Source organism: Salmo salar, chromosome 10 (genome assembly GCF_965601325.2).
Source record: "Salmo salar chromosome 10, fSalSal1, whole genome shotgun sequence".
Taxonomy (NCBI): Eukaryota; Metazoa; Chordata; class Actinopteri; order Salmoniformes; family Salmonidae; genus Salmo; species Salmo salar.
The window spans coordinates 82,727,906-82,745,000 of record NC_138300.1 but is presented as its reverse complement, the minus strand read 5'-3'; the positions used below and the strand labels follow the sequence as shown (position 1 = coordinate 82,745,000).

Sequence of the window (17,095 nt, the reverse complement as noted above, 5' to 3'; positions counted from 1 at the left end):
CGTGTAGAGATCTGTACTTGACCTCAGGTTCAGTCTTTGTTGAATCAGTGCAGTGCACTCTTTGTAGAGGAATCATGAGAGTCAAATCCACTGTAGACCGTTTGATTATTATTGCTTAAAGACGAGTTATGTTGCTAGTATAGGGAAGTATCTGTCTCACAGTTTCAGTAGTTTGCAGTATTGTAGAAAGTATTGGTTCTGATCAGCAGTGCCCTGATGTGTATCAGTATATCTGTCACAGCATTAATGAGTCTATTCATCAAACGGACGAATCAATCGGATGAATCATTCAGTTCGATGGTCCTTAGTTTGTCGCTTCGTCTTGCCAGCCTAAGCCAACCAGTCAATTTGGCTCGAGCTCTTTCCTACTTTGACTGGCAGAGAGATTGCGTGAGAGCTCGCGGCTCCGCTGAAAGCTAGCTGATAGTGATTACGGAAACATGCCTTTAGCGAGGAGCGAGAGGAGGAAAGGGGTAGAAGCAGAATTGTTAAGCGTTTTTTTATTTAGCCAGCGCGCTCTTTGCTTCCACTCACATTCCCCTATTGTCTTAGGCCTGATGTTCCTTCAACCTCCCCTTAAAAAGGTAAAAAATCCTCACACATCTTCAGACTCCACACACACCTACGAGTCAGGTGGGAATGATGAGGGCTGTATGTGGGCATTGCGTAACACATGGAGAAAAGGTTGATTACTATGGATCTAGGACAAGGGAATAAAGCTGTCTGGAATTACTTTGATTACATCCTCCTTTCAACTCACACAGTTCACCCAAAGATTGTGTATGCATTCTCATCGACGGGGCTGCAGTGGAGCAGGTTGAGAGCTTCAAGTTCCTTGGTGTCCACATCACCAACAAACTAACATGGTCCAAGCACACCATGACAGTCGTGAAGCGGGCACGACAAAACCTATTCCCCCTCAGGAGACTGAAAAGATTTGGCATGGGTCCTCAGATCCTCAAAAGGTTTTACAGCTGCACCATTGAGACATCCTGACGGGTTGCATCACTGCCTGGTATGGCAACTGCTCGGCTTCCGACCGCAAGGTACTATAGAGGGTAGTGCGTATGGCCCAGTACATCACTGGGGCCATGCTTCCTGCCATCCAGGACCTCTATACCAGGCGGTGTCAGAGGAAGGCCCAAAAAATTGTCAAAGACTCCAGCCACCCTAGTCATAGACTGTTCCCTCTGCTGCCACATGGGCAAGCGGTACCGGAGCGGCGGTGTAGGTCCAAGAGGCTTCTTAACAGCTTCTACCCCCAAGACATAAGACTCCTGAACATCTAGTCAAATGGTTACCTAGACTATTTGTATTGCCCCCCCCCTCCCTCCCCTCTCCACACCACTGCCACTCTCTGTTGTCATCTATGCATAGTCACTTTAATAACTGTACCTACATGTACATACTAGCTCAATTAACTGGTGCCCCTGCACACTGACTCTGTACCGGCACCCCCCTGTATATATTGTTATTTTTTACTGCTGCTCTTTAATTACGTGTTACTTTTATCTCTTATTCTCATCCGTATTTTTTGAAACTGCACTGTCGGTTAGGGGCTCGTAAGTAAGCATTTCACTGTAAGGTCTACACCTGTTGTATTCGGCGCATGTGACTAATACAATTTGACTTGATTTTTTGATTTGAAGTCTTTAAGAGGGTCTGAAAGATAGGAGGTCTTATTCAGGGGTACATATTATACAAGAGTGTGCGAGGGATGATATGTTTGAAGTTGAACTTTCTCCAGACTCTGACTTGTATGACTCTGTTTCATCCCAACAGTCAGCACAGCACCACAGGTCAAACCGGTGAGTAGCCAAACCTTTTGTATTCACCTCATAAACAGAGAAAGATCTGATTACGCTGTCCAATGGTTTTCAAACGAATCGCAGTCGCTCAATGGGTCAGTGTACCACTAACTGTAATAGACCCCCTCCTGTCCTCTTCCTCTCTCCTCTCCTCTAGGTGGGGAAGATCTCGAAGAACAAGAAGAAGAAGCTGAAGAAGAAGCAGAAGCGTCAGACCGAGCTGTTGGAGAGACGCATGCTGGAGATTGAGGCCCTGGAGAAGGAGGCTGAGAAACAGAGGGCCACAGAGGGCCCCGAAGGGGAGGGGTTGACTCACTCCCCAAAACACGCACCCCGCAACGCGGCACTGGGGCCCGCCGTCGCATTGGGTGAGAGCGATGACGACGATGACGACGATGAAGAGGATGGAGACGAGGAGGAGGAAGGAGAGGCGGAGAGGGAGAGGCCCACCAGGCTAACCAATCACACCTGTGAGTTGACATGCTTTGACTGTCAATCAGTGTGGTGGTGGTTTTATAGTCCTTCACTCAATGTGTTGGTTATTCACGCATTCAGTAGTGTGTGTGACTCAGAGCTGTGGGGAATGGGAGTGAGTGAGAACTGGAGGTGGATGGGCCAGCCTCCAACCTTTCACACTAGACCTACAAGAGGGGAGCAATGCCAGGCTGGTTCATAAACGACTACAGTCTAACCGAAGCTCGAGCTCTCTCTTTCTCCCTCTTTCTTTCTCCTCTCTCTCCCTTCTCTCTTTTTCACTCCTCCACTCTTTCTCTCCCCGTTTCAGGTGCTGCCCTACCCCAGGAGCAGTCAGAGGTTCCCCCCACACCAGAGGCAGCAGCAGAGCCAGAGGGGGAGCCCACCCCCAGCCCTGCTCCAGAGACAGAGACACAGACCCCCACACCCACCCCCACCACACCTGGGGATGTCAACACAGCCAATCCAGAGGGCGAGGCGGAGGAGGAGGACGACGAGAAGGAGGATTGGAAAGAGGCCGTAAAGGAAGAGAAGGAGGAGGAGGAGGATGGGGAAGATGACGAAGAGGATGAAGAGGACTTGGTTACAGCTCCGGCCGAGCCGCCGCCGGCGGTAGAGAAAGAGGAGAAGGAGAGGATAACAGACGAGGAGGAGAAGGGTGAGGAGACCAAGGAGCAGGAAACGGACAAAGAGGAAGAGGACGACGACGACGATGATGACGATGATGATGATGAAGACGACGATGACGCCGATGAAACGGAGACGGGCGCTGAAGACCTCAGCAACTCCATCTCCACCGCCACGGGCCAGAACAACAACACCCCCAAAACCAATGGCCATGTCCTCCTGGGGGGTGAGGAGAGGGAGAGGGAGCGAGGTCCCAGAGCCAACCATCCGGTCCCTACCTCCTCCCCCATCCATCTGCACTGCCCCCTGGTGGAGTCAGAGTTCAGCTGCACGGACAGGGACCAAAGCTCCCTCAGCTCCTTCTATGAGCTCTTCAACGGTGAGGTGGTCACGCCAGGCCTGACCAACGGGGCGCAGCGCCACAGGGGCACGGCGCCACGCTTCCCCGAGTTGCCGCTGGACCCCGACCCGGGAAATCCCGTCACAGTGGGCGGAGCTGGTCACCCGGGGGGCGCGACCTCCCCTCACAGCCCCACTGCAGACCGCAGCCGTACTGTGTCATTGTCTAGCACCGGGGACATGCCTAAAGGTGAGGCGTTTCTCCCTTTCTCTCTCCTTCTCTCTCCTTCTCTCTCCTTCTCTCTCTTTCTCTCTCGTTCTCTCTCTTTCACACACATGTATGAACAACACAGATGTGCGTGTACAGTACATGGAGTCACAGAGACACACATTTGCTGTATGTAATCTGCCTGTCCTTGACAACATTAACCCGTTTATCTAAACTAGATGATGTGGTTCTAGCCAAGGCCAAAGCAGCAGACCTGCTGGTCAACCCCCTGGACCCCCGCAACGCTGACACACTCCGAGTCAAGATAGCTGACCTGGGCAACGCCTGCTGGGTGGTAAGACGTGTGTGTGTGGTGTTTTACAATAAACTGATTTGCATAATAAACAGTAGTCGTTAAACTATCTCCTCTCTCTCCTTTCTCTCTCCCAGCACAAGCACTTCACAGAGGACATCCAGACCAGACAGTACCGCTCCATAGAGGTCCTGATAGGAGCTGGCTACAGCACTCCTGCTGACATCTGGAGCACCGCCTGCATGGTGAGCACACACGCACACACGCGCACAGACACACACAGGCACGCACGCACGCACACAGGCACGCACGCACACAGGCACGCACGCACACAGGCACGCACGCACACAGGCACGCACGCACACAGGCACGCACACAGACACACACAGACACACACACACACACACACACACACACACACACACACACCACACACACACACACACACACACACACACACACAGTGCTGATGGATGATCCTGTCCTGTGTGTGTCCTGCAGGCGTTTGAGCTGGCTACAGGAGACTACCTGTTTGAGCCCCACTCTGGGGAGGACTACTCCCGGGATGAGGGTCAGTCTCTACATATTGCGTTTCTGATTGGTTCAGCCTCGTACTAAACCTAATACAGCATAATACTGCACTTTATTGATCTGCATATGATTATAGTGACAGGATTCAGCTGTTTTAATAATGGCTGTCGTTACCGTTGATTCTGAAGGTGTTTCGACTGAGTAACCGTGTAGTTACACACTGCTGTCGTTTTGAGATTTGCTCAACTGAATTAAGTGGTAGCACTTAGTAAGATGGTAATACCTTGTAGTACTAGCATATTGGAGATAGTATAACGGCTTAATTAAAAATACTTTGTATTGCAATGGGCCCAAAATAGAACATTCTTGAACAGGTTAAAGATGTCACAACAGATTTTAGTATAGCCCCCTCTAGTTTTCCTATCCACTAGTGTCTCTCTATCTATCCTCACCTTCTACATCTTTACCCTCACTCAACCTATCCCCGGATCTACATCTATACCTGACCTGACTCATCCCGCCTTGTCACGCCCTATCCCTGTATTTACATCCACACTCCCTAAACTTCCCTATCCCGCTCATCCTCTATACCGGCTCACTCCTGGTCCCCACTCCCCACCCGCCCCATGCTGTCCATCGTGAAGCCCTAGTCCAGTTGACCTCCTGTCACCTCAACGCTCTTGTTGATCTCATGTCCAGCCATCCACATTTGACTCCATAAATACTATGTTAACAATATTACACCACCATACTTCACCAAAAAGGGACTTGAACGATAATTCGCCATACTATCGACATAAATGGCATGTAGTCAATATGTATGGACATATACTGCCATGAGATCTTCATTGACGACAATGAGAGCCACCATATTTGGTGATGAGTCTCTCAGATTCAAAGATAATAGATGCATGTCTCTCTACTCCAAACCCACGGCACTCTCTACTCCATCTCACCACCTCTGGTGTGGGGTCACTAACACTGAGCTCTCTGTCTCTCCCTCTTTCACTCTTTCCTCCTCTTCCAACTCTGCCTTCCTTACTTGTCCTACTTTCTTGTTCTCCTTTTCCTCCTTCCTTCCTTCCTTCCCTCCTCTCCTCATCTCAATCCCCCGGTTCCTTGTCCTCCTTTTCCGCTCTCCTTTATCCTTTCACCCTATTCTCCCTCTCTCCTTCTCCTCCTTTCCCTGTTCCTCTTCCTCCTTTCTCCCTCTCTCCTCTGTAGACCATATAGCCCACATCATTGAGCTGCTGGGCGTTATTCCACGGCACTTTGCGCTCTCCGGAAAATATTCCCGGGAGTTCTTCAACCGAAGAGGTAGCACCAGGGAAAGTTCTGGTGGGACGGAGACGCACAGACGCCCGAGCACACACTGTGACTCAGACAGACAGACGGACAGGCATGAATATAGACAGGGTGGAAGGGGAATTGTATAAGCAGTCCAAAAGCAATAAGGGGTTTTGTAGCCAGTTTCCTGGCTGCCAAGACACCATTGGTGTGCACCAGAGGAGGCTGGTGGTAGGAGCTATAGGAGGACGGGCTCGTTGTAATGGCTGGAATGGAATCAATGGAACGGAGTAGAACACGTGGTTTCCATGTGTAGCATTCCATGATTCCATTCCAGCCATTACAACGAGCCCGTCCTCCTATAGCTCCTCCCACCAGCCTCCTCTGGTGTGCACAGCTGTTCAAGACCGCACATGAAGCAGGAACAATGTCTGTTTGCTTTATTTCACAAATGTAGTCATAGTCCTCTCCGGGACCTTCTGGGGAGACTTACTGTCCCGTCAGTCAGTCTGTCCGTCTATCAGAGTGGTGTCTCCAGGCAGCAGTGTGTCCATCCATCCCTCCAGTGTGTGTGTGTGTGTGTGTGTGTGTGCATGCTGTAATGCCGTGCCTGTTCTCTTGTGGTGTGGGCTGTGGCGGCCGGGGTTCAGATCACATCGCTCTGATCACGGAGCTTCTGGGGAAGGTTCCACGCAAAGTGGTCGCCGCCGGGAAGTACAGCCGAGAGTTTTTCTCCAAGAAAGGTAACGTCATGACGAGGTACTACCCCAACGAGGCAGACAGGAATACACAACAGTATTTATCTCGAAATATTAGTACATGTAACAAAGCTAGTCGGCGGTAGTATTTGAGTAGCGTGTCCACCTAGAAAATGTGCGTTTTCAAGCTTTGGTTATAAATATCTTGCTAGTTACACCTGTATTAGCATAGTATCTTTATCCCTACCTGTACATATTTACCTTAATTACCTTGTACTCCTGCTCATCAACTCGGTTCTGGTACCCCCCGTGTATATAGCCAAGTTATCGTTCCTCATGGTGTATTTATTCCTCATGTTATTATCTTTGTATTATTTTTCTATTTTTCTCTCTGCATTGTTGGGAAGGAAGCATTTCACTGTTAATCTACACCTGTTGTTTACGAAGCATGTGACAAACAAGATTTGATTTGAGCCACTTGACTGAGTTCTGAGTACTATCCTCCCTGAGTCTACTGCCTGTCTGTGTGTTACCTCTGTGTCTCTCTTTGGTAAGTGTCTGTGTCTTTTAGAAACGGTGTGCTACCCTGCTGCTAGCCTGCTTCTCTCATGTTCCAGTCATGAGGCTTTAATGTTCTGATTACAGCTCCCTTTCTTTGATGTTCTCTGTCTCTCTCGCTCTCCCTCGCTCAATCAAAGGTCTCGTCTGGTGTGAAAGGATGTCTCAGTTCGTTCTCCTTTTATCTCTCTATGGTCTTAATGTGTTCTGACGGACTCAGTCGCTCGCTACTCCGGGCCCTTGATTTGCCTTTCTTGGGCCGTGTCTCAATAGTCTTAAACTCGTGTCCTTTCCTTCATCTATGGTACACTGTAAGTAATGTTAAATAATGACAGTGAAAGCGATGTGAGGAAGCCTTGCTTCCACCAATTCAGTGTAGATGAAAGCAAAGAGACATGGGAAGGATGCCACTGTGGAGTATTGAGATGCAGTCCAGGTTCTACTCTCTCTTCTCTGTCTCTCTCTTAATCTCTCTCTCTTGCTCTCTCTCTCTCTCTCTCTCTCTCTTGCTTCTCTCTCTCTCTCTCACTCTTTCTCTCTCATGGTTAGTCTTTACAAATCATAGTGCTGTAACTAATTACTCTTCCTTTCTCTCTCGCTCTCTCTCTCGCTCTCTCTCTCTCTCTCTCTCTCTCTCTCTCTCTCTCTCTCTCTCTCTCTCTCTCTCTACCTCCCCCTGTAGGTGAGCTGAGGCACATCACCAAGCTGAAGCCCTGGTCCCTGTTTGATGTGTTGGTGGAGAAGTATGGCTGGGCCCCTGAGGATGCCGGCCACTTCACCCACTTCCTGCTGCCCATGCTGGAGATGGTCCCCGAAAAGAGGGCCTCGGCTGGGGACTGCCTCAGCCACCCCTGGCTCAACTCGTAGCGACACCAGCCCCCCCTAGTTGCAGCCTCCACACACTGCTCAAAGCTAGGCACTCAAGACTGGAGAGAGAGGGAGAGGGGGGAGGATGAGAGGGAAATGGGAGACTTTCTCGGTCCTGCCCTGCCTCGCCCTGAGCCCTCCACACACACACACACACACAGACACACACACACACATAGACATGCAAAACAGACACCCACAGAGCCTCAGCAGGTAGAAACCACAAGGCTGTCATAGACCAGATAGAGAAAAGCTGCTCCTCTGCGGTCCTCCCCATAAGTCCCATACAACCCCTCACAGGAGGAATAGAGCGGCCCAGGAATGGAGTTGAACGGAGTCAAACTTCCACGATTCTAGACAGGTAGGACAGAGATCCCTACACAACATGGGGAGCAGCCATGGTCAGGACTGTGTCTTCCAAGACATCTCCTACTTAGAAAGACCATGCAGTCTGAACAGAAACTAACCCGCTCATATGAATGGGTTCTCTGCAATGTCCTGACCAGTTTTCTCCTGAACCTAGACCTGTCCTCCACCCTGGGTTTCCTATTGGAAGTCAATGAGCACCTCTATCAGAATGCTGACTGTGTGATAGCTCCATCTGCCTGACCTTACAACAGCACGGCCTAAACCTGCTGAGACAGAAGTGTGTGTATGTGTGTGTGTGTGTTATTAGTCTGGGTCTGCACTGCACATTCTGTAGGTGCAACAGGCAAGTGTATGTTCGTCCCTCTCCTACAAAGGCGCAACAAGACTTCCAGATTAGGAGTCGGCCCTTCACCCTACTCCTCCTCTCATCCCTCTCCAGCCCCTGCCCCCCTCCCTCACTCTGTAGGAGTACTGTGCCCCCCCCCTGCCCAGGACTGAAGCAGTGTTGTTGAACTGTTTACATCCCCCCCAAAGCCCCCCAAAGCCCCAGTCCCCTGCCCTGTTCAGCCCCCCTAGCCACCCAGCCAACAACACAGCTCCAGTCCCATCCCCGGTCACCAGGGTGCCCCAGAACTGAACTGCTACCACACAGACAGACATACAGACAGACAGGGCACGGAACAAACAAAGATCCTAAAGACTGATGCACGATGAGCCGGACTGCTTGATCTGTAAAGAGTTTAACTGTCGTGAAAAGGAGTGAAGTGTACGGAGAGGCTGATTGACAGGAAGGGATGATGATGGTAATGATGGACGGGTGTTACTTAAGAGTTGTACATTTCATCGGTTTGTTTGTTTTAGTTTTCTTCCTGTCTTTTTATTTCAAAAGCGAAAGGAGTCACTTGTGTTTACCTTTTTGGTGCCCCGTGTGAGGTTATCCAAGTTCCCTTTTTTCCTTTTTCGAATCCTTCCTCCCTTTGACATTCCTGATTCAGTCACACCATTCCTGACCTCTTTTTCTCTTTATCCTTAAAACAAGAACAATCCTTATGAGTCCCTGTGGCGTGGCACTTTTACCAGATATGATTATTCCCCCTTGTAACCTACACAGGAAACCCTCAAAGTTGATCCTGAGCTTCTCCAGAAGGGGTTAGTCAAATGGAGGTTGCACTTGTCTTTGTAGATGTTGTTCAGGGATATATCTTTGTACATAACTCTGAGATCCGGCTCTGGAGATAAGACCGATGTACAGAATTGAAAAAAAAACACATGCATCATTCCTAAAAGAGGCTGTCACATGGACATGGATCTGTCCTCCAGAGCAAACAGTGGCGAGAGGCTGAGCCATTCTGGAGGCCACCAGAATATCGAACTGTGCCACTCTGTGGCTGATGAGGGTACTGCGTTCCTGCACACTGCAGCGCCTCTCAGTGCCAATGCTCCTACGTTCCACTCCACTTCTCTCTCTCTCTCTCTCTCACACTCATCACAATTAGTCCAGTTGCCTATTTTTCGCAATAAAATAAAAATGAGTATAAGTAAATGGTGAGATATTTTTTAAAATATTTAATTAATTTAAAGAAGAAAAAAAAAAAGATACAAAAATTATCTGGTTGTTGTGAAAGTGACCGAATCTCGTCCTATTGAGGTGATTGTGTTTGTCTGTTTTAGAGATGTTATTTCTTTTGTAATTATTATTGTTATATTATTATTACTGTAATTAATCTGATTAGTTATTTTTTACTCAGTTGTCACCTCTTCCTCCCCTCTTACATGAACAGTGCTGCTCTGTTTGGACTTGTGACGGTGATGAAATTGATCAAACATTTTTGCAATAATAGTAAATTATGATTTTTTTGCACCAAAAGCTCCTGATCTCACTCTCAGCCATGCTGACTGTTCTTCCTGACATCGACAGAATCGCGTCTCTTTTCTGTGTTTTTCATTGACAGATTTAATAAAATTGTAAATTAATGGAGTCTTGATGTGGTCTTTGACAGTTTCCAGCAGTTTTCATTAAATACTACTAATATTGTAACTTGTGTATTGAGGATAAGAGACAAAAGCTGAGATTTTGATGCATTTTCAAACCAGCCACTAGTGAGTGTAAAAAGACAACAACAAAAAAACAAAATGGCAATGTATTGTTATCACTCAGAATGCCGAGGTCAGTTGACTTGACACACCTTATTACATTCTAATACTCACTAAACGATTTTACCTAGCCATCAGACAACATTATTCTAACTGCATGACATTGCATTATTCTAATTGCACGCTAAAAGATTATCCTAACAATACCCTGAGATTACTAGAATAGTATAAAACAATATTCTAAGGATTGTCACTAAATCAGATATATGTTAAAACTCACTTCTATTTTAATTAAGGGAAAATACTCTGCAGTGCTTACAGATAGTGTAAGCACAACTGTCAGTCAGTTTTAAATCATAGGTAAATCACATGCACCTTCAAGTATAAGTGCTGTTTGTCTGACGGGCAGGTAAGGGAAATAGTGTTGAAGGCATAAGACTTACATACTGTAGGACTATAGAACAGATTACCATGGTAGTTATTGAAATATTTGGACACCTTAACCAAGCAATGATTCACATTTCACAGATAAAAGGTACATTACAACAACGTATACGTTTAGTCAGTCACTAATGTAACATGCAGAAGGCCAGGAGTTTTTACCAACCACCTGACCAGGAAATACTCTGGGCCCTTACAAGGTCAAGAAGAACTCTAGACCCTAAATATGAGGAATCTGTGGTAGTGTTTGAGAGCATCAATTCATCTGACTGTTTTACAAATCACCTTGCACCTTAAATATTTCTGATGTTTAGATAAGTCACTCGGGTCAGTCAGTGATGCTATCAAACACAGCCTTTGGCAGATGTAGTGATATGTGGGTGTTGTGAGGGGAGTCAGGCATTCTTGAGCAGCAGGGGCTTGGCCAGCTCCAGAATGTCTAGGTTTGGGTCCAGAGGCCTCCCCAGCCCCTCCAGCACCATGATGGCAAACACAATGACGCAAAGTTACTCTCCAACTTCACCTGTAGAGAGGCAAACAAACCACAACGTCAACAGCAGTCTTGGTAGCAAACTCACATACTGTACATCAATGGAGGCTGCCGAAGGGAAGATGGCTCATAATAATGTCTGGAACGGAGCAAATGGAATGGCATCAAACCCATGGAAACCATGTGTTTGATACCATTCCACCTATTCCGCTCCAGCCATTACCATGAGCCCGTCCTCCCCAATTAAGGTGCCACCAACCTCCTGTGCTGTACATTCAGTAAATGAAGTCCATGTGCAAAATATATAGATATGACTATTGTTGATGTTACAGAAAATATTTGTGGTTTTGAAACTAGACCTTCTCAATCCAGGACCAGTCAAATTTACCGTGTGGGTGACCAATCCAAAGACTCTGGATAACAACTCAGCCACTTGGACCTTCCCCATTGAGAGACTGTTGCTGAGGGCATGGCCAACTAGCTCTGCCATCTCCTTTTTGAACCGAGGCACGTCCTGGCACTCGTTGGCCCTGGCATGGTTCAGGATCCGCTATTCCACCTTTTCACCCTAAACACAACAGCTATGGGTGTTAGAAGCTCATTGGATACCCCACATCCTCCATCGCAATACTCAGGCAAGTGAGACACCTCATAAACCCACTTTTGGCCTCCTCTAGAACTTCTAGGAGAAGTTCTAAATTCATGTTTGTTTATGTGTGCGTGTGTGTGTCTCTTTCACCTGTCATAGCACCACGGCGGTGAACACGGCTCTGAAGTTTCTCAGTTCTCTGTCAATGAGCTGGGCCACGATGCCAGCATCACCAGCTGTAGAGGGGCCGGGGCCGGCCTCATGCTCACCAATACAGTGTCCCACCGGTCTGTCAGGGTGACCCTGCCCTCGGGGTCGTCGTCACCCCCGCTACTGCTACGCTGGACCAGAATGTCACCGGGTGAAGATCCCCATGCACAACGTTATCCACAAACACCTAGGATACCCAGAGACAGACAAACCCATATAGGGGATAAGGAACTGGTAAGTTTGATTCAATGTTAAGAAATAAGAAGGTCAACTTTTTGGGACAGTAAAGCTAAAACTTTTAATTTGGCTCTAAGCTCCAGCATGTTTTAAATGAAGCGACACTTCAGAATGTCAACATTTATTTGAGGGTATTTTCTTAAGTATCTGTTTTAATCATTTATAGTGTATTAAATTTAGTCAAAAGTTTAGTCTTTGGTCCCATATTCCTAGCACGCAATGACTACATCAAGCTTATGACTTTACTAACTGGGTGGATGTATTTGCAGTTTGTTTTGGTTGTGTTTCGGATTATGTTGTGTCCAATATAAATGAATGGTAAATGATAAAACCAAGATGGAACTCTTTGGCCTGAATGCCAAGCGTCACGTCTGGAGGAAACCTGGCACCATCCCTACGGTGAAGCATGGTGGTAGCAGCATCATGCTGTGGGGATGTTTTTCAGTGGCAGGGACTGGGAGACTAGTCAGGATCAAGGGAAAGATGAACTGAGCAGAGAGATCCTTGATTAAAACCTGCTCCAGAGCGCTCAGAACCTCAGACTGGGGGTGAAGTGTCACCTTCCAACAGGACAATGACCCTAAGCACACAGCCAAGACAACGCAGGAGTGGCTTAGGGACAAGTCTCTGAATGTCCTTGAGTGGCCCAGCCAGAGCTCGGATTTGAACCCGGTCAAACATTTCTGGAGAAACTCCCCAAATACAGGTGTGCGAAGCTTGTAGGATCATACCCAAGAAGTCTCGATGCTGCCAAAGTTGCTTCAACAAGTATTGAGTAAAGGGTCTGGATACTTATGTAAATGTGTTATTTCCGTTTTCAATCTTTAATACATTTACAAAAATGTCCAAAAACCTGGTTTTGCTTTGTCATTATGGGGTATTGGGTGTAGATTGATGAGGGAAAAAAACAATTTAATGCATTTTAGAATAAGACTGTAACGTAACAAAATGTGGAAAAGTCAAGGGGTCTGAATACTTTCCAAATGCACTGTATAATAGGTTTCAAATATGCAGAGGTCACAAGACTGGACATGATTAGGCGATCTCACCATATTAAGAAGAGTATCTACTCCCATCCTGGCAATCTCTGCTTCCCCCTTAGATGGACCTTAGGGCTCAGATAGTTGGATATGGGCTCACTCTGAAACACCTTTCCAATTGTGTTTCAATTGGTGTTGTGCCATATTTCCACCTATTATTCCTATTAGGCATCTTGGTGAACTTTGGTTATGGAAAATATATTTCACAGCGGTTTAGATGGTACAATGATTATTTTCACTATACTTGCTTGTTTTGTTAAATAAACTGAAATTAGGCAAACTATTCGAATTTTTGCAATGAGGAAATGGCGGAGCGATTTCTACATAGTGCACCTTTATATAAAAAAAAAAACATCCACATCCATACAATAATGTAATGGGTTGAATAAAAAATGATTGCTCATGACATGATAAAGTCATTTCAATACATTAAGCTTATTTTAAAATGATGTAGATTAAAGATATATGTTTTCTGCAGGAATTCACACATAGAGTGTGCAGATGTTGGGCTGTCCAAAAGAGGGAGACACAGGACAAGGTGAGATGCAGACAATGGTTTCCATGCTTAAAATTCTTGTTCAAGTGTTTGAATCATCATTAGATACATTATTTAATTGTACATGTTGTCATTAATAAAATAAAATGGAGAGAGTATCGTTCCCAGTTACAAATTGTGTTTCTGGACAGAGGTCCTCTCCACCTCCCAGATGTAGAGTGGAAGGGGCAGAGGAAGCCACACAAAAGCCACACAAAAGGTAGGAGAAACGCCAAACAGATGTTGGTCGTCCCCCCGTCCCCGTCCCCCCAGCCATCGATGGGTCAGGATAAGCTTTTCAAATGTCTCCCACATTTCAAAGGGAGAGGTCAGAGCTTGGCGCTGCAGGTCACAGAGGTTGTTCCTCTGGTTACGTTTTACATTTACCTTTAAGTCATTTAGCAGACACTCTTATCCAGAGCTACTTACAGTTAAATCAAATCAAACTTTATTTGCCACATGCGCCGAATACAACAAGTGTAGACTTTACTGTGACAAGCCCTTAACCAACAGTGCAGTTCAACAAGAAAATATTTACCAAGTAGGCTAAAATAGAAAGTAATAATAAAAAGTAACACAATAAGAATAACAATAACAAGGCTATATACAGGGGGCACCGGTACCAAGTCAGTGTGCGGGGTACAGGCTAGTTGAGGTAATCTGTACATGTAGGTGGGGGCGAAGTGACTATGCATAGGTAACAAACAAACAGCGAGTAGCAGCAGTGTACAGGAGTGTCAATGTAAATTGTCCCGTGCGATTTTTATGAATTGTTCAGCAGTCTAATGGCTTGGGGGTAGAAGCTGTTGAGGAGCCTTTTGGTCCTAGACTTGGTGCTCCGGTACCACTTGCCGTGTGGTAGCAGAGAAAACAGTCTATAACTTGGGTGACTGGAGCCTCTGACAATTTTATGGTCTTTCCTCTATAGGTCCTGGATGGCAGGAAGCTTGGCCCCAGTGATGTACTGTGTCGTTCGCACTACCCTCTGTAGCGCCTTACGGTCAGATGCCGAGCAGTTGCCATACCAGGCGGTGATGCAACCGGTCAGGATGCTCTCGATGGTGCAGCTGTCGAACCTTTTGAGGATCTGGGGGCCCATGCCAAATCTTTTCAGTCTCCTTAGGGGGAAAAGATTTTGTCCTGCCCTCTTCACGACTGTCTTGGTATGTTTGGACCATGATAGTTTGTTGGTGATGTGGACACTGCAGCCCTGTCGATGTTAATTTGGGCCTGTTCGGCCTGCCTTTTCCTGTAGTCCACGATCAGCTCCTTTGTCTTGCTCACATTGAGGGAGAGGTTGTTGTCCTGGCACCACACTGCCAGTTCTCTGACCTCCTCCCTATTGGCCGTCTCATCATTGTCGGTGATCAGGCCTAGCACTGTTGTGTCGTCCGCAAACTTAAGGATGGTGTTGGCCACGCAGTCATGGGTGAACAGGGAATACAGGAGGGGACTAAGTACACACCCCTGATGGGCCCCAGTGTTAAGGATCAGCGTGGCAGGCGTATTGTTGCCTACTCTTACCACCTGGGGGCGACCCATCAGGAAGTCCAGGATCCAGCTGCAGAGTGAGGTGTTTAGTCCCAGAGTCCTTAGCTTAGTGATGAGCTTCGTGGGCACTATGGTGTTGAACGCTGAGCTGTAGTCAATGAACAGCATTCTCACATAGGTGTTCCTTTTGTCCAGGTGAGAAAGGGCGGTGTGGAGTGCGATTGAGATTGTCGATCTGTTGGGGTGGTATGCAAATTGGATGCAGTTAGTGCATTCATCTTAAGATAGCTAGGTGAGACAACCACATATTACAGTTGTAGTAAGGACATTTTTCCTCAAAGAAGTTATCAGAAAAGTGAGTGCTAGTATGAAAATACTTTACTAAAATTCCCCTTGACAGACTATACCAACAACAAAACTTATTGAAATACAAATAAACGTAGGCTTCTTTTGCAGAGATGAGTTCACAGGCAATAGATCAGCACTGGTTCAAGACAGTTGGAGTCACAGATATTTCTGAAGGGTAGCCTAGTAGGGTGAGGTAGTCTTGTTCAACTCATTAAACTCTCTGTGTGAACCCAGAGAGACTATAACCACACAAGTATTTATTATTTACTGATACAATAACAATACACTCCTTTGCCTTTGTTAGCCTAGTTGTCATCAAGATGTCAGACTCACGTGTAACTTGTATTTGTACAAATGCTAATATCGGTCCCATGACTTGAGTAGGTTTTGTGCCACAAATGCAAAAAAGTTAGCATGTGGAAACAGTGCCAGGGAAACTAAACCAAAGCATGGATTGCTGTCATGCCTTTTCCATAGACTGCTTACAGGGTAAGGAAAGCAATATGTAATTTGGGTGAACTATCCCTTTAAGTCACCTGTAATTAGTGAATAATTAGAAATCAACCAATACATTGTCATGCCATCTAAGGGCAGAGGTACAAGGGGCCATCTGTAGCTAACAAAACACATTGCTGTTGTTCTATTGGGTGGTTTGTGGACTGGTCAGTAAATAAAAGCTACTTTCAGAGATAAAGTCAGTGGAGGTCAGGAAAGCAAAGCCCCCACTATCCTCTCAGAGAGAGGAAGAGAGGCCCTTCAGAACTTTTAATTGGCTCCCGGAGGAGGCCCTTATTTAAGTATTCGGTTATGCTCAGTTTTGCCCCTTCCTGCTCCATTCCGCTTCTGAGCAGGACACTCCGTTTCCACAGCAACTGGGGCTCCAATCGCCCAGCCAGCTGCAGGTTAGTACAGCTGTGGGGGCTTGGGGGTGTGGGCTGAGCTGATGATGGAAAAGGAGGGCGGTACTAGAGTGAGGGAGAAAGGCAGAAAAGGGAGGGGGATCATGAGAGAAGGAGGGGTGGGAAAAGTTTGAGAAAGAGAGAGCGGCAAATTCATTGAAAGAGAATATAGACAGAGAGTATGTGTGTGTGAGTGAGAGAAGGCAAAAGGACAGAATAACTGAAAACATTTCAACCTGAAGGCTGAAAGGGGAGGGACTGCCTTGACTTGTCCTTTTTCAAACAAGTTTGTGGAGAATCTTGGAGAAGCTCTTTTTCTGCTTGGGAAGAAGGGGCAGGGTCTATGCTAAGTGGGAGTGCAGCTCAGAAGCAGGGGAGTAAAACCAGAGGAGAAAGGGGAAAAAGGCAATTTTGCTTTGAAGGAAGTCATACCAGTGGATGCTGTCAGTGTCCGATTTCACAAAATGACAGAGCACTTCTACAGGGCTCATCCAGCTGAGAAAGGTATGGCAAAATAAGATTAACTTGTGTTTAATGTGTATGCTTTTTGGTTTCAAAGATTTTGTTTTGTATTTTCTGTGAATCTGTTTGAACTTTTTTTATTTTTACTATGGGACTGAACCAGTAACATATTTAAGTGTG

The 17,095-nt window shown here is 46.7% G+C and overlaps 2 protein-coding genes across 2 annotated transcripts in view; both read left to right on the top strand.

The window, feature by feature from the left end:
• LOC106560984 (SRSF protein kinase 2) overlaps nucleotides 1-10,053 on the top strand; it is a 14,638-nt gene extending 4,585 nt beyond the window's left edge. The window contains exons 7-14 of the mRNA XM_014124493.3: nucleotides 1,783-1,808; nucleotides 1,966-2,278; nucleotides 2,593-3,498; nucleotides 3,696-3,811; nucleotides 3,907-4,014; nucleotides 4,271-4,340; nucleotides 6,238-6,330; nucleotides 7,526-10,053. Of these exons, the coding sequence (XP_013979968.2) occupies nucleotides 1,783-1,808; nucleotides 1,966-2,278; nucleotides 2,593-3,498; nucleotides 3,696-3,811; nucleotides 3,907-4,014; nucleotides 4,271-4,340; nucleotides 6,238-6,330; nucleotides 7,526-7,710 (1,817 nt within the window). The 3' untranslated portion in view covers nucleotides 7,711-10,053. The remainder of the gene's footprint in view (nucleotides 1-1,782; nucleotides 1,809-1,965; nucleotides 2,279-2,592; nucleotides 3,499-3,695; nucleotides 3,812-3,906; nucleotides 4,015-4,270; nucleotides 4,341-6,237; nucleotides 6,331-7,525) is intronic.
• A 6,493-nt stretch (nucleotides 10,054-16,546) lies between these two features.
• The window catches only part of LOC106560985 (DENN domain-containing protein 2A), a 35,636-nt gene continuing 35,087 nt past the window's right edge, over nucleotides 16,547-17,095 (top strand). The window contains exon 1 of the mRNA XM_014124496.3: nucleotides 16,547-16,957. The gene's annotated coding sequence lies outside the window, so the exon portion shown is untranslated. The remainder of the gene's footprint in view (nucleotides 16,958-17,095) is intronic.